A 16,307-nucleotide genomic window follows, 5' to 3' on the forward strand; every position below is an offset into this window, starting at 1 on the left:
TATAAAATATTAGGTTCAATGCTATGGATAGCATTAGATTTTAATTTAAGAAATCAGAAGGTATATTTTATTATATGCCTGGGGTATTTTTGGGCTCAAGCTGGAAACGCAAAAATGAGTTTGAGCGGTTTATAATGGTGTGCATGGCCTATAAAACTAGATAAAACTACCAGTTGAGTGTTGAGAGTCCTAACTAAATTGCAATGTTAAATAGAATAACAGAATTGAGAAATATGACTTTCCTCGGTATATTTACGGTATATTTTGAAAATTACAACGTATATGTTTGAGGGTCTGACTGCATATCTTATCGATAAGCCCGCGGCCACACTGTCGCTCGCTCCTCTCGGAAAATTCGTATTTGGTTCGGCGCCTGATTCCTGTTTTTTTTTCTGTTAAGCGGCACATAGGAAAACCGCAAAAGAAAATAACCCATTCCGGCGGCTTGTTTTCTTTGCCAAAGTGTTTGAGGAAGAGTGTGAATGTGTGTGACCGCCTAGCTCTCGGGTTCGTTTCCGCGGCGTGCTGCCTTGTTGTTGTACCATAATTCCCAGCTCTGCTCTGCTCCAAATGCCCAACCAATCCAGAGAATAGCGGATATATATATATATGTATCTGAAAACGTTCATGACGACAAACAACAAATTCATCAAACGCAGAGTGAACAACAACATCATCAGCAGCAGCAGCAGAAGTCGAGTGCAAACGGAGAAAAGAATTCACCATTGAAGCCGCCAAAACGGAAAAGAAGTAAAAAACTACCTGGAGCATGGATATAATCAATAAGTTTAGCAGTGCATTCTGGAGTACGGACATTTGGCTGCCGCCAAATGTAACATGGGCGGATATAGCGCCTGGCTCGCGGCCCGATGTGGTGCATGCCAATTATAAGGATCTTATCTGGCCCATTCCGTTGGCAGCGGTTGTCATGCTGGTGCGCTATACACTGGAGCGGTAAGTGTATATCCCATTACCATTCATTTGCCATTTTATGCCCACTGTGCCCGGTACCTTCCATATTACTGTAAATTCCCATTGAGGGCCACTTTGTGGTCACTGAGAGTCACACCCACATATATATGCTGCTGCTGCTGTTGCTGCACAATGTACAGTAAGCAAATGCCATTTTTATTCATATTTCTCTTTGCTCTCTCTCGTTCGCTTTCTGTGTCCTCTCTCCCGCTTTTTGGGCCAAACATAACCTCACGTGGAAACGCCCAACATTTTATGTACATATGTATGTATGTGTATGCATGCGTTCTTTGCCATGGATGTGTGAGTTAAGCATGCCGCACACGCATGTTTTTGTTTTTGGTGTTGTTGCTGCCACCTCTGCTACTCCTATGTTTTCCCTTTGCAAACGCAAGCGCTGCTGCCGGCTCCAATTGCAATCACACCGCACTGGCGGCATCAATGAAAATACAGAATTTCCCACAGTATTGTGGGTTGCATGCCGCCTGCTCTTTTGATTCTCACAGATTGTTTACTAGAAAACAAACATAAAATGTATTTGTTTATAAAATCAACACTTGCATAAATCCACTGTGGCTGTGTGAATGGGTGTGCGTGCACAGTGGGATGAATGCAGCCAAAAAGTGCAAATGGCTTTCTTTATGATAATAATGATCTTTATGATATAAATATCAGAAATAAACATGAAATCGCAATATAATTATGTATGTACATATGTAGTATATTCACCGAATGCGTGTCAAATCAAAGTTCAAGCATTAAATTTATTAAGTTTGCCCTGTCAGATTGAGGCCAAGTGTTCAGGCCGATAAGTAGCAGGCCTAAAGATTTATTAGCCATGTAAAAAACCATGCCCGTAGTTTGTGAAGGGATTTAACCCTCTTAAGAAGTCATAACTCTTCTCCTTGGGGGTGTAAAATAAATGTTCATTGAAAAGGGTTCAAATAGTCAAAAAATAATATCTGACATCTTAATTCATAAATTCTACAATCAATTGGGAAGCTTCGAATATGTAGAACTTTAGAAATCTACTAATGGAAATTTTTGACCATCTTTCTGCTCTGATATTCGAAAAAAAAAAAATATAACGCTGCAGTTTCGGAAATGGTCCCACAGTACGGGGGCCAAGAGAGTCCACTTTTCCGGCCAATTAACCCGTGTGCCTGGCTCTGGCTCTGACTCTGACATTTAGATGGTACGACTACGACGGGTAAACGCGGCAACAATTAGTGTACGAGTGTACGTCTGTATGTTTTTGTATGCTATCGTTGTGTCTGTGTTTGTTGCAGTTGCAGGTTGCGTGCAGCAGTTGCATTTTAAATTTGCATGTAAAATAATAGTAATATTCATGAATTTTGTTGTTTTTAACCAGCACGCGCTGTCAGAAAGGCGACAGCAGGAAAGTTTTTCCAAGTGGACAATAGTTTTCGTTTCCTTTTTTTTTTTTTTTTCCGCTTGGCGTTTGTCGAAACATAAAAAAATTAACGAAACGAACACAAAATTTGTTTCATGGCAGACCACTTCTTGTCGTTGCTTTTTTCTTGTTTCTTTTTCGCTTCTTCTGTGCTGTTCGATCTCTACTCAAAAACTAGAATTGGAGAATATTGGCCTTCAAGGTCGTATCGGATTTGGAATTTTATTTTAGTGGTTTTTGTTTTTTTTGGCATTTTGTTATTGAATGGCAAATGTCGAGCGTCGATACGGGAGATTCGATACGGCTGCAGTCAGTCCGGCCTTCTAATCAACGAAACGGAACGGACAACCACCTTGAAGCATGGGGCGCACCGGCACCGGGACCGGCACCAGCACCAGCACCGGTAACGTCGCACCACACCATCGTAGCACTCGCGCATTCGCCACCTGATAAGATTTGCGTCCAAAGATTTACGTATAAAGCAAAAACAAAAAAGGTTGATAATGCCCCGGTTTGTAGATTGCTTTACGACGAACTAGCGAATGACTGTGCCCGAACGGACGGAACGCCTCCCCCAGTGAATGTGGGTGGGTGTGTGTGTGTTTGGTGTTTCATCATCGTTGCTTTATGTTTTTTTTTGTGTACATACTATGTGTGTGTGTGTGTTGAAAGAGTGAGTCATGTCCGAGTCGCGCAACTTAGAAGTTTTTCCCAAATATGTAATGCAAAATATTGTGGGGGGGGACCTCCCTTAATGGTGCTCACACTTTGGAATGTGTGTGTTTAAACATTATTTGATGCCTGAAATATTTTAGAAAAAGACGACCACACAGAACACATTGTATCGTGTACTACTGTTGTGCACTTACATATACATATTAAGGGTGAAAGGCCCTCCCTTTGGATCCACTCGACGCCCCAATGCAATGTACACTGTACGGTGGTGGGTACGCCGATTCCACTCCCATTTTCTTCATTACTTGAACCATTATATTTCACACTGAAAATCCACACCAAACGTTTGAAGTTTGTTCTGTCTTATATCTGTTTACTGTATATTAATCAATGGCTTGTACATTTTCCTATTGTATTGGAGTATTTGCAAACTACATTACTTCTTAAGAATTTTTATTATTTTCTTCGATTGCCTTATGGGAAAATTGTTCACCAAAGTCAACGTCATGCGGCGAATAAATAGATCAAGTGGTTTGCCGTTTTGTTGATTCATACATTAAAAAAAACGATAAATAATAGAATAACAAAATTAAACACAATCTGAACACACATGAGCAGCGTATACTTCTTGGATTTCAAAAGATAAGCAAAGAGAAATCACTTTTTAAGTGACTACCAAAAAGTGGGATATCAATTTTATAAAAATGTGACTCCAATGAAATAGTAGTACTTGCCAATCGATCCGCCCGCTCTAGTCGGAGGGCAATGCCCCCCTGCCCTTACTGTGTGACTTTTGAGAAGTCTGAATTATTATTTGTGTCCAGAAAAGAGCTCTACCAAATCGTATTACTTGTAAATTGTATCGACTGTTTGTATTAATATTTACATATTTCTATTTGTACTTCACTTAAAACCCAAACGTTTTTTTGAAAACATTTTGACCGTTTGTTTTTGGGAACAGTAATGCAGCAAGTGAAGTATGTGTCCGTTCGCTTATGAGATTTTTGTTCAGTCGAACATTTGGCCCCTGTTTTTACCCTTCCGCTGTGTTGTGTTTAAGGTCTTTTGTTTTTTTAGTTTTTTGATACGTAATCACTAGAGAGTCGACCCTCGGGGCTATGTGCTCTGTGCTATGTGCTCTTATAGTGCGATAAAATTTCAGGTTAATTATTTTAATGGCTCACATGCACACACAACGAATCGCACACGTCAGAACCCCGACCTCCTGCCCCCCCAACATCTCTCTCTTTTTCTCTCCACAAAAAATAAACACTAATCTCTGACAAAATGTGAGAAATAGTACCAAACCATGATGTGTACAATGTGTGTGTGTGGCAGTGGCAGGCTATTTTTTTTTTAGCTTTTTCTGCTGGAATAATGATTTCTCTTTATCATTTGGAAACTCTAGATTAAGGCTTTTAAAAAAAAAACGAAGAAAATAAGAAGAAGAACAGCCCAGGTGTTAAGCAGCCAAATCTTAAATCCCCATAACCCATAACCCGTTTCCATGAGGTTTTCCATACCTTTGCCTTTTCAAAGGCACACAAAAGTCGGTCAGTTTTTTATGGCTTATCGCCGATTGCCCAACGGAATACTCGTCGTCGCATGCGAGTGCGAACTGGAACTCAGAAGAACGAAAAGCAATGAAAGGGAAGAAGGAAAAGCACGTGCTTTACGCACCTGAAATACCTGACGACTGGCGGCTGTCGTAGAGAAAACAGAGAACCAATAGGAAAACAGAAACAGCTTGTTAGGGGGGGAGGGTACGAGGAGGCGCCCCCATTCCAAGTGCAATTTGTTAAAGGCCCCCCAATTATCACCTATGTTGCTTTTGCTGTTGCTGTCGGTGCGAGTTTATCGAAAGCGCAGAAGCACTCAGAATCGATAACGATGGAAGGAATTAAAGCGTTTCCACTGCTCCACACCCAAAACGTGAGGAAGCAGAAGCATAAGCGAGCTTAACCAACGCCTACAATATGTAATTCTGGGGATTCCTGACCGCACGGAAACAATTTCGATTGCCTATGGAAACTCTTGTCTTTCATTTGCAGGTCCAAAGTTTGTGTGAGTGGAGTAACCAGCCATAAATCCAGCAAAAGAATGATTAATAAAGATTAATAAAGTCGAAAATTGCACTCCCAAACGCTGACTCACGACTACTTATGCTAAATTCTAAAAGTAAGGAATACGGGGGGAACGTGTGACTCATTCATCATCGAACATGCCATGCCCTAGTATACCGATTTGCCAATCTCCCAAGATATCTATATAAATGTATATATTTAGACCCCCACTAATCAGGGATTGCGTGCTGGCAGTATTATCGGTTGACAAGCGCGAGTGAATAATACGCCCAAAAACACAACATACGACACAATACGACATGTCCACATACCACACACAAGTCTGTAATTCCACAGACATTATTCATTATATATGTATATAAAAGTATATACATATGTATACATTTAGTTGTTGGCTCCACTGATAACAAAATATAAAATTCAGCGATCGCCAATCGCACTGTCAATGCACTCGATGAGCAAAAATACAAACATCTCTGCCACTTTGGACCCCTAGTTGTGGAGGGAGGAAGGAGTGCACATTAAATTACAATCCAAAATTCAGTCAAATAATTTTACTTATCACAAAGTGCCAATCGAACGACTGAACCACCGATCATTATTTTCGAAAGCGCAAAATCCGAAAACACAATCATTAACCGCACGCCAGGAGATACTCACTTATTTTGTATACTTAATGTCAGTCGTCTAAAAGGAGGCTGTTCTATAATGGTTATCCGATTTGATAACTAAACAGCTAACTAAATGGATTGGGATTTATCCAAATTGCTGGTTTGTTGTCTTGCAAAAATGTGGAATAGTTCGGATTAAGTATGGGTTCATCCCATGGAAAGCTGTTTTAGAATGCGCTTTAAGTCCTGCCAGAAAATTACCCCCCAAGCAGATTAAAAATCCAAACCCTGAGATAGAAAGTGTCAACTTTTAATTTGTATTATTTCACTTGGCATTTCGGAATTGTGGCTTTAGCCAGCGCTGGTCATTATCCTTAGCTTTGGCCCTTATCTGCTCCGAATCCGCGCTGGTGGTGGCATCATCGCCTTCGTCTCGCTTCGTCGGATCGTTGGTCATGACAATGAAGAGCTCTTGATCGGTGTGCGGCCGCAGCTGTTCGCGTAGGTAATTCAAGAAATTTGCCTCATTCCCGAGGCACGTGGGCTGCCGGAGCTTGGAGTCGAGATTGTAGTAGCGGCCATTGATGCAGCGCAGGGCCAGCCAGTGGCGCATTCTGAAGGGCGGTGGCAAGAGTTGGGTCAGCGGGCTACGCACGTTCAAAATGAAGCCCATAATCTGGTCAAGATTGAGGCATTTGGGATCGCGACGCTTGTCGAACCACACCGTCTCACAGTGGTGCTGCTGCAGGGCATACATGATGACATTCACATCGTAGTTGCCCCAACCGAACCACGATCGATGGGGATTCAGCCAGGATCGGGGCGTCAGGCTATAACAGTATTCGTCCAGCTCCGATTTGGTGTAGGGATCCCTGCCCTGAAACAGATTGTTTAGGGCATGCAAAGCGCACAATTGCCGGCTCTGGCGCTCATGATAAATTCCACACGAAACGGACATTTTTGCTATTTATACAATTTTACTTAGAATTGAACTTGAATTTTGATTTTGAATATGTGGCGGCGGCGGCATGTGGCAGCAGGGCACATGTGACACTTGACGCACAACAAATTGAGAGAGTGCTTTTGCTGCTATTGCTGCCTTTTGCCAGGGAGTGAGCCCCTTCCCTTCGCCCTTTTCCATTGTTGTTTGTCTGTGTGTTCGTTGCTTAAATTTAAATAATTCAATTGATATCCAATCGAGTAACACGCACATGGCAGGCATCCGCCAAAAGGGGGAGACTGACATACCCTCAGATTCTAACCAATTACAAACTTATTTCCTATAACTAGTGGGAGCATTAACAATTCATGGCCTGTCACCGCATTAGGGAGACGCTTGGCAATGATGGAGAATTAATCAATATCGTGAGTGACACCATATGCGGGCTCCCACACGCAGCAGACACTCCACCCAGAAATCCTTGTTATTGCATTAATTGTAACGAACTCTCGCTCCTCCTAAGCAAGCATTACAGAGGTCATGGCATGGCCCTCGCTTATTTATGTGACATTTTGTGGTGCACAAATTGAATTTATTAATCAATGAACCAGAATAAAGTCTAGAATTGATTTTATCTGGGAGTGTTTTGTTGTGCATTGTCGCAGTTTAGATTCAATGAATTAATAATTGTTTGTTTTTCAAGGGCTTTTTCTTTCACTGGTTCCCATAGCAATGCAACTGATCTCTCTTTCCCTACTTATACTCAAGAATTTTGGTGCATAAATTTGCAAATACAGAGAGCATTCAAATGTCGTCTATTGAATGAATGAAGTGAGTGACGAACGACTCTCTCGATGTGGATGGACTTTTGTGTGCGTTTCAGCATCGCATAAATTCAAATTAATTGTTATAATTTATATGGCTCTGGCCCTAGTGATTGTCTGGAACACTCGTAAAAACAAAGACAATAAACAGAGGAATGAAAGAATGAGAATAGCACATAGCGAAAATAAAACGTAACTTTGAATTCCTTCTTCTCCTCGTCCCCATCATCTTACTCACTGTTGCCTGCTGCTGCTGCTGCTCTTTTCGGCTCGGAGGCTTGTGCTTTGCATACCAATCGAAAACGAATCGAAAGCAACTGTTTAAAATGCCAATCGCAATCGCCATCACTAGAGAGGGGGGGAACCCAGAGATGTGCCAAAAGAGCTGGAGCCGGGACGTTTCGTTTTCATTAGCAAATTAACTTCCGAAAAAACCAAACTAAGTATTTCTAGATGGAGAATGAAGGGTGCCCCTGGGGGCGCTGTCGTCTAATTATTTATGCATGTCGTACATCCCCATCCCAACCCATTCCACTGTTGTGCCTTCTTTCCAATGCTTTACACGTGCCAGACGACAGGTGAAGACGACGGACCGGCCATACTTATTTTGATTCTTTCCAGAATTCAAATGAATCGGAAAACAACAAAAATATCAAAAATGGTTCCGCATTGGTAGGGGGTGCAAATCTTTAACTGAACTGCAGGGATCTTTCAAAGGATTTTTTGAATTAAGATCGAATATTGAATGCGGATAACATTTACGGGATTGGGGATGCCTTACAGTCACTATTCTTTAAGTATTGCTAATATATATTTAATTCTCATGATAAATAAAAATGGTTCTCATTAAAAATTTCTATTACAGGTTTTGGATATCGCCGGTTGGCAAGTCCATGGGTATTCGAAGTTCTAGGCCTAAGAAAGCAGCAAATGTTCCTATACTGGAGAATGCCTATGCAAAGTCCACAAGATTGGATAACAAATGGGTAAGATATTAAACAAAATGATGCGAAATATAAAAGAAATTACGATTCCGTTTCTTCTCCATTTAAGCTGGGTCCATTGTCCAAGCAGACGGACATGAGCGAGCGACAGATCGAGAGGTGGTGGAGACTGCGTCGCGCTCAGGATAAACCATCGACATTGGTGAAATTCTGTGAGAATACCTGGCGATGCATCTACTATTCGTATTCCTTTATCTTTGGCGTGATTGTGCTGTGGGACAAGCCCTGGTTCTGGAATGTGAAGAGCTGTTGGTACGGCTATCCCCATCAGGTGGGTTCTGCAATTGCAAAAAACTCTGAGAATATATTATTAATGCTTCTGATCCATACTAGTCGATTAGCAATGACATCTGGTGGTACTATATGATATCGATGTCCTTCTATTGGTCGCTGACTGGAACACAGTTCTTTGATGTGAAGCGAAAGGACTTCTGGCAAATGTTTATCCATCATATGGTTACGCTGCTGCTGATGTCCCTGTCCTGGGTGTGCAATCTGCATCGCGTTGGCTCTCTGGTACTGGTCGTCCACGATTGTGCCGACATCTTTCTGGAGGCGGCAAAATTAACAAAGTATGCCAATTATCAAAAGCTATGCGATGCCATCTTTGCCATTTTCACAGTGGTATGGATTGTGACGCGGTTAGGCTTCTTTCCGCGCATTATCTACAGGTAAAGATGAGAGAATAAACTCTTTATGAGCATCCTTCTAATCGCTTGTCATTATCCTCTCCTTTATGGTAGCTCTTCGGTGGAAGCACCACAAATCCTGCCCATGTTCCCAGCATACTATATCTTCAATTCATTGCTGTTGATGCTGCTGGTCCTGCACGTCATCTGGACATATATGATTCTCAAGATAGTTGTCGACTCTCTGCAGAAGGGTCTGGTAAGTTGCAACGAAACGAAACAATGCGAAGATTACGACAATGACTTCAATTCTCTTTCGGATGTTACAGATGTCCGGTGATATACGTTCCAGTGATAGTGAGGATCTCACAGATAGTTCCGAGAATGTGCGCCAGGCCAATGGGGGGTCGTCTCGTTCAAAGAGCAAGTCATCGACGAACAGTGGTGGAGTCAGCCAGCGAAAGTCCCATAGTGCCAGCAATCACACGGCGGACACGGAAGAGAAAGCGATAAGTAAATAAAGGGTGGAGAGAAGAGAGAGCTCCCCCAAGGAACCCCAAGAAATCCCCCAGTGAAGGAGGACGTACGAAGCAACAGCAACAAATAAAAAAAAAACAAAACAGAAAATATAAATAAAAGAAAAACACAACACAACAACACATACACACACAACGCATACAAAAAAACACCAAACCAGTTCAGAACGTTTTTATGTTAATTATTATTTTTAAATATAACAATTTTTTTTAAGTTCGAAAAGATAAAAATATAAAATACGAAAACCAAAACAAATTTCAAAATAAATGCGAGAAAAAATAACAGAGTGATCAAAAATAATGACGATGGGGTCCCAGAAATTTGATATTGATACGAAAATTGATTCCAAAGAGAACAGCACAGTTTTACTTTACAATTATTAATTAAGTTTAAAGTGATGGAATTCCTTTGCCTGTTCCTATTTTGAAATAGTCTTTCGTTTTCAGTAATTTCAATCAAGACTTACGTGTGCATTAAGAAACAATCCAGTAATTTGTAGGGAATGTTTGTATATATTTATTGCAGTTTTCCATTCCATATTTTCGAACTTTTTATGATCTGTTCTGTTCAGTTCTTGGAAATCAATTTTCGACATTAAAAAATCAAATCAGAAAACCTTTTTGGACGGAAGGACCAACCACTATTATTATTATACATATTTCCTACTCAATGTTTTTCTGCCTATTTTGTTAAACCAAAAGAAAAGAAAAACTAAAACAAGAAATCGAGGTCTAAAAATAGAAAACATAATAATATATACATACAATTAAATTAAATTGAAGTTAGGATTATTTTAAAAATAAAATCAAACTAAATAAACTGAATGATATGGAAGAAATGGAGAGAGGTAGCACCAATAACCAAACAAACAAAAAAACACCACCCCACACACACCCACGGTCGCGAGACTAAACCAAAACTCGTTTGGTGAAAGCAGAAAAAAATATGAAACAAAAAACTATTGTAAATATCGTACTTGTACGTTTCCAATATATTAAATAAAACTTATGCAAAAATAAATTACACGAATCCGTCACGACACGTGTTTTTCCACAACGAACGAAAGAGATAGCAGTACACACACACACAAGCACAATATTGAAAGTAGAGGTTCTGCTGTTGCTGCGCGGGGGAACATTCCCGCATTGTTTTGGCATCTCACTCTGGCTTGTGGATTGGCAGTGTCCCTTGCGTCTACGTAAGCATGCGCAGCGTAACGTAACGTAAAGTTTAATGCAGACATCGCGTGTAGCGGTGCTTGTGCAGGGGTGCAAGTAGTTCCATCTCAGTCCGATCTACGGATTTGAACTCCTTTTAGCACGTTTTCACAGTAATCCAAGAAAATGCCCATTCCCAATAAAAGCCATGTGCATGTGCTCCTTCCAATTTCAAATCGTAGTCACGCTTGTATTCCATTTCTGTGTAAAAGCCTACAAAATGTATTTCGTCTGATTCATCAAGTATTTTATAACTACAGGGGCTCAAGGCTACACAGGACTTAGGGGGCTAGTACTGATAGCCATCGGGCTGGTAGGGCCGGGCGAAGGGGCCTGGAGCAAAGGCACCGGGTGGAGGCCGCCAATTCGTTGGCGGTGGGCGCGGTGGCGGCGCTGGCATGCCCGGCGGTGCCCATGAGTTTTGTTGCATCATGCGCGGTGGCGGCGGAATGCCCATTGCCGGAGGTAGTGGTGGTTGTCCGCCCGCCATCGGTGGCAGTGGTGGAGGCGGTATTGTGGCTGGGAACGGTGTGGGTTGCGGCACTGGCGGCGGCGGTGCTATCATGCCCATGTTGTTCTGCGAGACGGGCACCACGGGCGGTGGAGGCGCCATCATCGGTGGCGGCATCATTTGGCCCGGCATCATCTGTCCAGTCATCATGTTCTGCACGGGTGCATCGGCGAACAGCTGATGCGGACGATCGGCATGGGCAGAGGGATTCTGGGCGGCAAGCAGACGCTCGGCCGCCGAGCCATGGCGTTCGCCCTTGTGGTCCTTCTTGAATGCATAGGAAACGGAAATGGGGCGATTGCAGAGATATTGTCCGTTCATGGCGTCCATGGCGGCGTCACTGGCCTCGAAGCTGGCAAAGTTGATGAACGCGAAACTCTTGGACTTCCCCGTCTCCGGGTCGCGCATGATCTTAGGAGTTTGCAGGATTACGCCAAATGCGGAGAATGTGTCGTACAGCAGCTTCTCGTCCACCTCCACATCCAGATTGCCAATGAAGATGTTGGCGCCGACATCCAGGTTCTTCTGATGAGCCGACGCCTTGTTCACCCTTATCGGCTTGCCATATAGCTTGATCATGTTCATAATCTTGATTGCATAGTCGGCATCTTCTTCGCTGAGGAACTCCACGAATCCATAACCCTGATGCATTTGTGTGACGCGATCTTTGGGCATGTGTACGTTTACTGGAAGCAATACAAATAGGGCATGCATGATGAGCCGGTTCAATCACAACAATGCTCAATGCTTACCCACGGGTCCGGCCTGGACAAACAGCTCCCACAAGAGGGACTCGGACACCTTGTCGTCCAGACCGCCGGCGTAAATTGTGGCATCTGCGGATATGAGTGAAAATCTGTGTCAGAAGCAGTTGTGCTAGGTTGATTTTATTTACGCACCTTGATTACGTTCCGCAATGGGGCCCGCTGCCATTTTTGTACTATTTTACTTACAATAACTCACTATATAAATGCAGATTTAATTTGGCGATTTCAAGCTAGGGATGCTAAACAGTGTGAGATTTATCAATAAAATATACCGCGTGACCCCCAGAAATATACCAAAATATACCTTCTCATTATTAAAACATACCATAGATATACCGAGGAAATTCTTATTTCCCTATTTTGTTAATTGTATGTTAAAATGTTGTTTACTGAGCAGCTGCGAATGTCGACTCTTAGTATCGATGCACAGAGAGTTGCATTGGTATTTTTGCGCGATACACACCACTTCAACTTGATTGGGGAATGTTTACGTTCAACATTTTTTCAATGGCTGGCAATGTTGGCAACATGGAACGGATTTCGTATCTTTAAAGTTGCCAATGTTCTGGTAAATTGAGTCATCAATCGGATAAAACTACGTTTTTAGTGCTGAGAGTATTAAAATCGAGAAAATTCGTTTTTCCAGCATTCAAAAATAACGTTAGCCCATTTTCGTGCCCCCCGAATTGATGCTCCCACGAGTATTTTGAAACTTGAAGAATTGTTAAGGAGTTCGGGTGGGAAAAATGGTGGTAAATTTGTGAGTAAAGATGGATTAATGGAGAATTGGCAAGTAGTATGTTTTAGCTCATTTCCGAGGCTTATCTCAATTTGTTCACCAGTTTAAATAGAGGGGGCTTAAGTGGGTTAAGATAGTTTACTAATTTCTGATTAATGGTATATCGGTGAAATGTTTCATCAATTAGATTGTTTTCTCATGAAATTTACACATTTTACACAATTTTGCCATCGTATTAATATTATTTCAAAATTATGAACAAAAAATTTTAAAATTTTTATGTACATATATCGATATATTGACATATTCACAATATATTTTTAACATCCAAAAAACGTCGGGGAAAAGGGGAAAAAGAAAAGACTTCAATGATTTGGCCAGAAGATTCCAAGGAAAATCAATTGAGGCACACATAATAATTAATAAGATGCCAATTCTGTGCTCAAAGAAACCGAAAAAGAAAGGGATCTAAAACCAAAAAGCAGTTAGACTGTGCAACAGCACTCTCTCTCTCCCCCCTTCCAGCGACGCCCCAGGGCCTTTGGCGAACGACTCCGTCGCGCTTCTGCTATCAATAACAAACTTTTAATTATAGCAAGGCATTCGCATTCTTATCGCCAGAACCGGCAGAAGCAGCAGCAGCAGCAGCTGGGTGTCGTACGGGCTTCCCCAACCTTGGGAGTGACGGGGACCCACAGTGAGTAAGGTTCTGTTCTGGGTACACCATGTCATCGGCCCAGACACAAACCAGCGGCGAGGAGGACAGCCTACTGAGCGGGCTAAACAAGCTGCGTCTCGAAGAGAAGCTCACCGATGTCACACTCATTGCAGATGGAATAAGCTACCAGGTGCGTGGTCTGCCCTATCTCTCGCTCTCTCTCTCTGTGGTACCCAAAAGAGTTGCAATGCTCAAGCCCATCTTCCATTGCAGGCCCATCGCGTGGTACTGGCTGCCAGCAGCGATTACTTTTGCGCCATGTTCGCCGACAGTGCCATGATCGAGACGCGCAAGAAGAAGATTTCCCTGCACGGCATCACAGGGCGAGCCCTGGGCTCCATCCTAGACTACATATACACCTCTCGCCTAGAGCTCAACATAGACAATATCGAGGAGACACTGGCCGCCGCCAGCATTGTCCAGGTGCGGGATGTGATTGATCGCTGCACGTTCTTTCTGCAGCATCGCATTGGGCTGGACAATTGTTTGGCTGTGGCTACCATGGCGGAGATCTATGGCCAGCTGGGACTATCGGCGCGTGCCTTTCGCTACATGTGCTGCCACTTTAAGGAGTTTTCGGCGGGGCCGGACTTCAAGGAGATGAGCGTTGATCAGATGCGCTTCATACTGAGCAGCAACTATCCGATTGATGTCAGTGAGCAGGAGCTGGCGCGTTTGGTGTGCGCATACTGCCTGGACCAGCGGCTGGAGAATGAGGTTGCCTTTGACCTGTTGCGCCTCATCAACTGGCCGCACATCAACTACACGCAGCTGCACGTGGTGGAGGCCATGAACTGTTCGATTGACGACAAAGTGCAGCGTCCGCTGCCAGCCAAATACTTTGATCGCATACGCGAATTGTATCTGTCGCGTCTACTCAAGGGCGAGCTGGCTCTGGAGGATCAGACGGTGAGGGATTTGCCCACCAATTTGCGTGGCATGGAGCTGAGTCTCCTCAAGATCGGTGGCTTCGAGTGGAAGGGTCTTACCAATGAAATTATGTGCTTTTCCCCATCCAAAATGAAGTGGTATGAACTTACAACCATACCACATATTGACCAATGTGAGTCGGTCCGTCCCTTTGTATGTGTCTGGAATCCTTACCCTAAATATCTGTGCTCTACCTTTGCAGGCAACTTTGGCACTGCCGTGCTCAACAACGAGCTGTTCATTGTCGGCGGTGCTTATGATGTGTACCTGAAGGAGTATATCCATCCATTTGGTTTCCGCTATTGCCCCTTGCGAAACTCCTGGGTGACCATAGCACCCATACAGTTGGACCGTTGCCGTTTCTCGCTGAATGCCGTCGGCAATCAGTATCTGTATGCGGTCGGTGGCATTGTGGAGAACGATGACACCACCGAGGAGGGTATGCGCCGTGCCTCGAATGTGGAACGCTACTCGCTGGCCGACAACAAGTGGACGTACATGCCCTGTCTACAGGAGAATCGAAGCCAGCATGCCGGCGTTGTTGTGGGCGATAAGCTGTACATCTCTGGTGAGTTTGCACGCGCACGTTGCATGATGGGCATTTGTTTATTTATTTTTGTGTGTGTGTGTGTGTTCCAGGTGGCATATATATGGCCGTCATTTTGTCCAGCTTTTGGTGCTTTGACACAAAGGTTGATACCTGGCTGGAGCTCGCATCAATGCCCACCGAATGCTGTGATCATGTCCTGGTGGCCTGCGATGACCTCATCTATGCCTGCGGCGGCTGGCACGAAAACCAAGCCGAGACCCGTGTGCTTGTGCAGCACATATATGCGTACAGCATCAAGACCAATACCTGGCAGGTGGAGACTCGCATACCAGCGCCCAAATTCTACTCCGGCATTACGATGATGGGCCGCACCATCTTCTTTGTGGGCGGCCTCGACTCCACGGAGACCATCGATCGGGCCAGCTCGGCGACAATGGCCTACAACGTGGATAGAAAGTGTTGGTGGCATCGAAAGGATTCGTGGGACACGCCCTCCGATGTCTGGGAGTCAACATGCGCCGCCCTCTATGTACCCATCTGTGATTCCTAAATGTACTCGTCCTTTTTGATTCGTTCTACTATTTTGTACACTCTACTACAGAAGACTATAGACTACAGACTACACTAGACGCTATACCCACTCAATGAGCGTACCTCTCAGCGCTTTCTTTCACGGCAATCCCTGACAGAACTTTACACCTAAACGAATTTAACGATTCTCAAAACATACATTAATTGTAGCATTAATATTTACAAACAAAAAAACATGTACTTAAAACTAGAATAGTTATACAATTATGTATGCAAGAACGCGCAACCTGCAATCTGCGGTTACGACGGCTGCCTGTACAGACAAATAAATGTGCCAAGCACCGGCTCAAAATAGTGCATATCACATAGAATACTTACACTTTTACTCGCACGAAGTTTATCTTTAAACCGATTCCAGCTGCCATGCTTTACGGAACAGAAAACCCTTTGACAGAGAACCCTTTGGGGTATTTAAGTACCAATTTTCATTTGACCTGGAGACCCTGAGAACGGCCTAAAATGATTGCCCGATTTTCATTTTCAGACCTTTTCAGTGATTTAAGTTTCATAATTTTAAAGAGTTTTCAAAGGAGACGAGGCTCGATCAACGTTTCGCTGCCTTTTTTTCTGTCAAATACATTCAAGAAGATCGTG

General features: G+C 43.3%; 4 protein-coding genes across 5 annotated transcripts; 2 read left to right on the plus strand and 2 right to left on the minus strand.

Annotated features, from left to right (window-relative positions):
- Positions 1-328: 328 nt before the first annotated feature.
- LOC117903242 (ceramide synthase 6) lies at positions 329-9,807 on the plus strand. The gene is made up of 6 exons (XM_034815148.1): positions 329-954; positions 8,386-8,506; positions 8,574-8,795; positions 8,858-9,195; positions 9,268-9,412; positions 9,483-9,807. The coding sequence occupies exons 1-6, from the start codon at positions 770-772 to the stop codon at positions 9,672-9,674; spliced, it is 1,203 nt and encodes a 400-aa protein (XP_034671039.1). The 5' UTR covers positions 329-769; the 3' UTR covers positions 9,675-9,807.
- Positions 6,033-6,792, minus strand: LOC117903264 (josephin-like protein). Its single transcript, XM_034815170.1, has one exon. It carries the CDS (start codon positions 6,712-6,714, stop codon positions 6,082-6,084), a length of 633 nt encoding a protein of 210 aa, XP_034671061.1. The 5' UTR covers positions 6,715-6,792; the 3' UTR covers positions 6,033-6,081.
- Positions 9,808-11,100: 1,293 nt separating the features above from the next.
- LOC117903253 (splicing factor 3B subunit 4) lies at positions 11,101-12,438 on the minus strand. The gene is made up of 3 exons (XM_034815159.1): positions 12,318-12,438; positions 12,171-12,254; positions 11,101-12,104 (listed from the first exon to the last, which is right to left on the minus strand). Exons 1-3 carry the CDS (start codon positions 12,349-12,351, stop codon positions 11,197-11,199), a joined length of 1,026 nt encoding a protein of 341 aa, XP_034671050.1. The 5' UTR covers positions 12,352-12,438; the 3' UTR covers positions 11,101-11,196.
- An 806-nt stretch (positions 12,439-13,244) lies between these two features.
- Positions 13,245-16,061, plus strand: LOC117903225 (kelch-like protein 9). 2 transcript variants are annotated; one of them, XM_034815128.1, is made up of 4 exons: positions 13,245-13,772; positions 13,856-14,729; positions 14,775-15,140; positions 15,212-16,061. In XM_034815128.1, exons 1-4 carry the CDS (start codon positions 13,650-13,652, stop codon positions 15,670-15,672), a joined length of 1,824 nt encoding a protein of 607 aa, XP_034671019.1. In that variant the 5' UTR covers positions 13,245-13,649; the 3' UTR covers positions 15,673-16,061. The 2 variants fall into 2 exon arrangements, with proteins under 2 accessions (XP_034671019.1, XP_034671029.1); XM_034815138.1 differs by having other exon boundaries at positions 13,246-13,772; positions 13,856-14,705.
- The last annotated feature ends 246 nt before the right edge of the window (positions 16,062-16,307 follow it).

This window comes from Drosophila subobscura, chromosome A (assembly GCF_008121235.1).
Source record: "Drosophila subobscura isolate 14011-0131.10 chromosome A, UCBerk_Dsub_1.0, whole genome shotgun sequence".
NCBI classification, from domain to species: domain Eukaryota; kingdom Metazoa; phylum Arthropoda; class Insecta; order Diptera; family Drosophilidae; genus Drosophila; species Drosophila subobscura.